The following is a 6,117-nucleotide window of genomic DNA, read 5'->3' on the forward strand; positions in this document are numbered from 1 at the left end:
CCCCCGAGAGATTTTATATGCAGACAATTTGATTAGGTGGAAGTAGTAGTAAACTGTTTTAATGATAATTTTCTTCTGAAAAATTTTCAGGCATTCAGATCTGGGAGAAGTGGCCCCAGAAGTAAAACCTTCAGGCAGTCAAACATCTGTGGCAATTGCAGGTAAAATTAGGCCTGGGCCCATTTTGAAATAGATAGGTTTCTTCTGTCTGTTGGGATTCTATACTCTGACTTGGCTGGGGATTATTGACCTCTAAATTAAGCTTAAGGCTTTTCTTTTTCTTTCTATGAAAAAATTATTTTATCTCAGCTTCTTTTGATAATAAGCTGTAAGTTGTACAAATACTAGATTTTTATTTGAGATATAGATACATACTATGCAAATATTTTATCCCACCTCCCCTCTTTCATGTGTGTATGTCTGTCCCTGTGTCCATGTGTGCTAGTGTATGTCTTGTGTGTGTGTGTGTGTGTGTGTGTGTGTGTGTGTGTCATGCTTGTTTGTTTGTTGTTGCTGCTGCTGCTGGAACTCAAACCCAGGCCCTCAAATCATCGTAGTAAGTACTGTACCACTGAGATACACCTCTAGCTCTGTGTTCAGTTTTGTTTTTTGTTTTTTTTGTTTTTCTTTAAAAAGGGTTTTCACTAAATAGCTATGACTGGCTTCTTGGTCAGGCTGGCCTCAGACTCACAGAGATCTGGCTTCTGCTTCTGAATGCTGGGAGTAAAGGTGTGGGCCGCGAGGCCTTCCTGTCTTCCCTTTTTGGTATTGCCTTTGATGCACAGTGTTTCACTGACCTTTTGCTTTGTTAGCTATGTTTTTAGTGTCACATCGAGGAAACCAGAACGAAGTCCAGGCTGTGAAGGTTTACTCACGGGTCTTCTAAGAGTTTCATGCTTTTTAGTTCTTACATTTAGATTGTCCATTTTAAGTTAGTTTCTTGTGGATGGTGTGAGACAGTGGGACCACCTCTGCACTTTACTCTAACCAGCATTAACAGTCTTGAGGTATAACATGGTAGATGACCAATTAGTGATCAGTAACAGTATCCCACCTCTTGATGGAAAATTAACAAGTGTGTGTTGGGTGCTGTGATAATCAGGAGGGAAGGATCACTTGGTAACAGTGGGAATGCTTTAATGCTCCACTTTGAGTTCTCCCACACAGGCCTGGAACAGTTCTCACAGCATGAGGCTTCCACAAGGGAGCCTGGGCCACATACTGCCCTTGTTCCACTGAGACCTGGAGTGTGGGCTTGTCACTGAGTCACAGTCACACCCTCCCTCACCTTTTTGTTTTTGAAGACTTGTGTTGTAAAGTTGTCCATATTGGTCTGGAACTCTGTGTAAGCTCATCAATCCTTTAGCTTGCTACCTTCCTGATAAGCGACCTTGGATTACAGATGTGTTCCGTTATACCTGCCTCTAAAAATTACCAACCCCATGTAGTAGTGTACATCTGCTATCCCAGCATTCAGGAATCAGAGGCAAATGGCTCTCTGTGAGTTCAAGGCCATCTTCAACTACATAGCAAGTTCTAGGACAGCCAGAGCTACATAGACCTTGTTGTAAACAACAACAACAAACAAAATTATATGCATGAGTGTTTTGCCTGTGTATGCTTGTACACTACATGTCCACAGTGCCCACAGAGGCCAGAGGAGGGCACTGCATCCTTGGAATTGGGGCTACTGCACGGGTGTTAGGAACCGCACCTCTAGGCCTTCTCTGCAAAAGCATCTGGTGCTCTTTGTTTTTTTGTTTGTTTGTTTGTTTTTTGTTTTGTTTTGTTTTGTTTTTCAAGACAGGGTTTCTCTGTGTAGCCCTGGCTGTCCTGGATCTCACTCTGTAGACCAGGCTGGCCTCGAACTCAGAAATCCACCTGCCTCTGCCTCCCAAGTGCTGGGATTAAAAAGCTATATGTATGTATGTATGTGAGTATACTGTCACTATCTTCAGACACACTAGAAGAGGGCATCAGACCCCATTACAGATGGTAGTGAGCCACCATGTGGTTGCTGGGAATTGAACTCAGGACCTCTGGAAGAACAGTCAGTGCTGTTAAGTGCTGAGCTATCTCTCCAGCCCTTAAATGAGATTTTAATTGCTGGACATTGTAGTTTGATGCATGAGTCCTTCTGTATTTTCACTCACACCATCTTGCTTCCAAAAGCCACACCCGCCCTAATTTTTTTTTTCTTTCTTTTCTTGTCCCTATATCCATCTCTGGAAAACATCATCAGAAAAAACAGTTTTAAATGTTAGGTTTATCCCAGCACTTGGGAGGCAGAGGCAGATGGATCTCTGTGAGTTCAAGCCAGCCTGGTATTCCAGCTAGTGCTATGTAGAGAGAGCCTGTCACAAACAAACAAAACTTATTTAGGAGGAAAATATGAGGTTGATTAAATAAAAACAAAATGTTAGAGCTATAGCTATATTTCCAGCCTTTGTTTTGTTTAAGCTTAGCTCATTCCAAGATCTAACCTGAGCATTTCAGCATACTGAACTCTAGTAGCAACAATCAACAAAAGTCGCGGTCAGTTCAGACTTCTTCACAGACAGGTTCTGCCTTACCGGTGAGGTAAAATCCCGTGTCCTTTCTTTCTAGATTTGGAATGGAGAGAAATGGAAGGAGATGACTGCGGGTTCCATTATGGAGGTAGGGGCTCCTGACTTAGTCATACTGGGCTGGGGAAGGAGGGTGCAGATGAGAAGTGAAAGTCACTAGGACCCGATGGTTTTATATTTTATATTGTTAGGATTTCAGGGAATTACATTGTGGTTTTAAAAAAGGTTTAGGCTCTACTTAATTGACTTCCTGTCATCCAAATACACACTATTAGATTAATCCCCTTTATTTTCCCTTGCTTTTTCTCATAGATGGTACAAACGAGGCTCAGGACAATGACTTCCCCACAGGTATTCATTTTCTCTTTCCTTTCCAGCTTTCCATTCTGTGGGAGGAGAGGACCCTTCATGTGGCTAGTTCTCATTGACTCTAGAATCCTCTTGTCTGTCACTTCTTTATGAATTACTAATAATGTTGCTAAAACCAAAACCAATTACTTAGTAACTATAAAGTAACCAATGTTTCCTTTAACTTAGCTACACTATCACCATGAGTTTTTGTAGGTGGAGGCTCCTGTGTGTATCTTATTTTTAACAAGCTCCTGAAGTTATTCTTTTTTTTTTTTTAATTTATTATTATATGTAAGTACACTGTAGCTGACTTCGGACACACCAGAAGAGGGTGTCAGATCTCATTACGGGTGGTTGTGAGCCACCATGTGGTTGCTGGGATTTGAACTTCTGAAGAGAAGTTGGTGCTTTTACCCGCTGAGCCATCGCTCCAGTCCCTGAAGTTATTCTAATACCCAGCTGGCTAGATTTAGAAACACTAGCAATAACTTAGTTTGTATATTGGCAAACTTGGACCCAGAGCTGCTGAATGGTCTCCTAAGGGCCAAGTGCCAGATATGGGTACATATATAGAATGTGTTTTTACCAAGTTGCTTTGATGGATCATGCTACTTAAGCAGTAATGGCTGTTGTATATCCCTGGCTTCATTTGGTTATAACAGGGAAACCCAAGTAATATAGAACTTCTGACACAGTGCAGTCTTCTGTTTTTTTATTTTTTTAAAAAGATTTATTTATATATTATATATTAGTAAACTATAGTTGTCTTCGGACACAGCAGAAGAGGCCATCAGATCTCATTACAGATGGTTGTGAGCCACCATGTCGTTGCTGGGGTTTGAACTCAGGACCCCTGGAAGAGCAGTCAGTGCTCTTAACCACAGAGCTATCTCTCCAGCCCAGCCTCAGTCTTCTATTTTTATTTATTCTTATATTACATTTATTTGGGGCTGTAGAGCTGGCTCAGTGTTGAGCACTTGTTGCTCCTGAAAGGACTTAGGTTTGGTTTCCAGCCTCCTTAGCTCTCTGATGTTTTTCCAGTTCCAGAAGGATACTGTGCCCTCTTCTGACCTCTTTGGGCACTTTGTGCACATGTGCAGGTGTATAGAGATCAGACGACAATTTGAAAATTTATTTTCTTCTACCATGTAGGTACAAGGAACAAACTCAGGTCATCGAGTTTGGAAGCAATTGGTTTTATCTGCTGAACCATACCATCTGGCTAGTTGTTCTGTTTTTAAAACAAATTCATAGCCCCTCTGTAACTTCTCAAGTGGGCCTTCAGTCATATTGCTCTAGAAGTTGATCCCTGAGCTGACAAGATGGCTCAGGGGTAAAAGTGCTAGCTAGCTGTCAAACCTGATGACCAAAGTTGTATCATCGGGACTCCATTAGTTTTTCTCTCACCTCTATACATATGCCATGGCTCGTGCATGCAAATAAACTTAGAATTCTGAGCTCTAAAATCAGTGCTATGGGACACTTCCAGTGTCGTATGCCTGTTGTTCCAAGGTAAAGGCAGGAAAATTGAATCCATTCACAGGTTTGAGACAAGATGGGAATACCCTCATTCCTCCTCCCATCTTGAAAGAATTAAAATATATTAAAAAAAAAAGATCTAGGGATATCATTCAATGGTGAAGTGCTGCCTAGCATGTGGGTTCCATCTCAGTACTGCAAGATAAATACATACATACATACACATATACTTACATTGATAAGCTATCAGGCCCAGTCCCTGGAACAGTTACAACTTCATGAGCATCAGCTTATAAAAGTTTTCATTAGGGCGTGGTGGCGCACGCCTTTAATCCCAGCACTTGGGAGGCAGAGGCAGGTGGATTTCTGAGTTCAAGGCCAGCCTGGTCTACAGAGTGAGCTCCAGGACAGCCAGGGCTATACAGAGAAACCCTGTCTCGAAAAAACAAACAAATAAGAAACAAAAGTTTTCATTAAAAAAAATTTTAAAAAAAGTTTGCATTATATAAGGTGGCATTTGAATATCTTAGTCATTCAGTGCCTGCAAAGCAATGGGCAACACCAGATTGCTTACTGTCATTGCAGTAGTCAGGGTTCTCTAGAGTAACAGAGCTCAGAGAGGGAGTCAGTCTCTCTGTACACATCTGTCTGTCTGTCTGTAGTAGTTCAGTACATGAGGCTGGAGGTCTCAGCTGGTCTTCAGTATATGTCAGCATTCTCAAGAAGTAAGTCCTAATGCCAGTGAAGGAATGGATTTGTTGGCAAGGGGAGAGCAAGCAGGCAGACAGCAGAACATTCCTTTTCCATGTCCTTACATAGGCTTCCAGCAGAAGGTGTGGCCCACATTGGAGGTGGGTCTGCCCAACTCATGAGATCTGGATTAAAGGTGTGCTTTTCCACCTCAAAGATCTGGATTAGAAGTGGGTCTTTCCACTTCAAACTAAGCAAAAATCCCTTACAAGGTGTACCCTCCACTTTTGGGTGTTAGTTAATTCCAGATGTAGTCAAGTTGACGACCAAGAATAATAATCAAAGTCCCTAAAAGCCAAGTATTATAGAGGGAGTGGTAGCTTGCATATATAGTCCTAATGATTTTGAGACTAGCTTGAGCTACATAATGAAGCTGTCTTCAAAATATCTTGAGCTTCAGGCTGGAAAGATGGCTCAGCAGGTAAGAGATCTGACTGCTCTTCCAAAGGTCCTGAGTTCAATTCCCAGCAACCACATAGTGGCTCACAACCATCTGAATGGGATTCGATCCTCTCTTCTGGTGTATCTGAAGGCAGTGACAGTGTTCTCATATAAATAAAAGAAATAAAATGTTTAGAAAATCAAGGGCTTGCTGGGGTACTGAGTGTGGTGGTACACACCTGAAACAGATGGATCTGTAATTTGAGGCCATCCTGGTATACATAGATTAAGACTAGCCAGGGCTACATACTGAGATCCAGGAGAGCCAAAACTGCATAGAGCAACCTGTCTTAAAAAAACAAAACAAAACAAAAAACTCAGAACAAATAATAAGGACTGAGAGATGACTCAGTGCTTAAGAGCACTGGCTGTTCTTCCAGAAAGGTTCTGAGTTCAAATCCTAGCAACCACATGGTGGCTCACAATCATCTGTGATGGGATCTGATGTTCTCTTCTGGTGGGTCTGAAGACAGCTACAGTGTACTTATATATATATATATATATATATATATATATATATATATATATA

The 6,117-nt window shown here is 41.5% G+C and overlaps 1 protein-coding gene across 4 annotated transcripts in view; it reads left to right on the top strand.

Moving 5' to 3' along the window:
* Positions 1-6,117, top strand: part of LOC116069279 (up-regulator of cell proliferation) — a 43,495-nt gene that overhangs the window by 31,926 nt on the left and 5,452 nt on the right. For all 4 annotated transcript variants that reach the window (XM_031339811.1, XM_031339812.1, XM_031339810.1 and 1 more), the window contains 3 exons: positions 91-161; positions 2,608-2,658; positions 2,880-2,918. In XM_031339811.1, coding sequence (XP_031195671.1) covers positions 2,625-2,658; positions 2,880-2,918 — 73 coding nt within the window. In that variant the 5' untranslated portion in view covers positions 91-161; positions 2,608-2,624. The remainder of the gene's footprint in view (positions 1-90; positions 162-2,607; positions 2,659-2,879; positions 2,919-6,117) is intronic.

The sequence above is a fragment of the Mastomys coucha genome, unplaced genomic scaffold (genome assembly GCF_008632895.1).
Source record: "Mastomys coucha isolate ucsf_1 unplaced genomic scaffold, UCSF_Mcou_1 pScaffold22, whole genome shotgun sequence".
NCBI classification, from domain to species: Eukaryota; Metazoa; Chordata; class Mammalia; order Rodentia; family Muridae; genus Mastomys; species Mastomys coucha.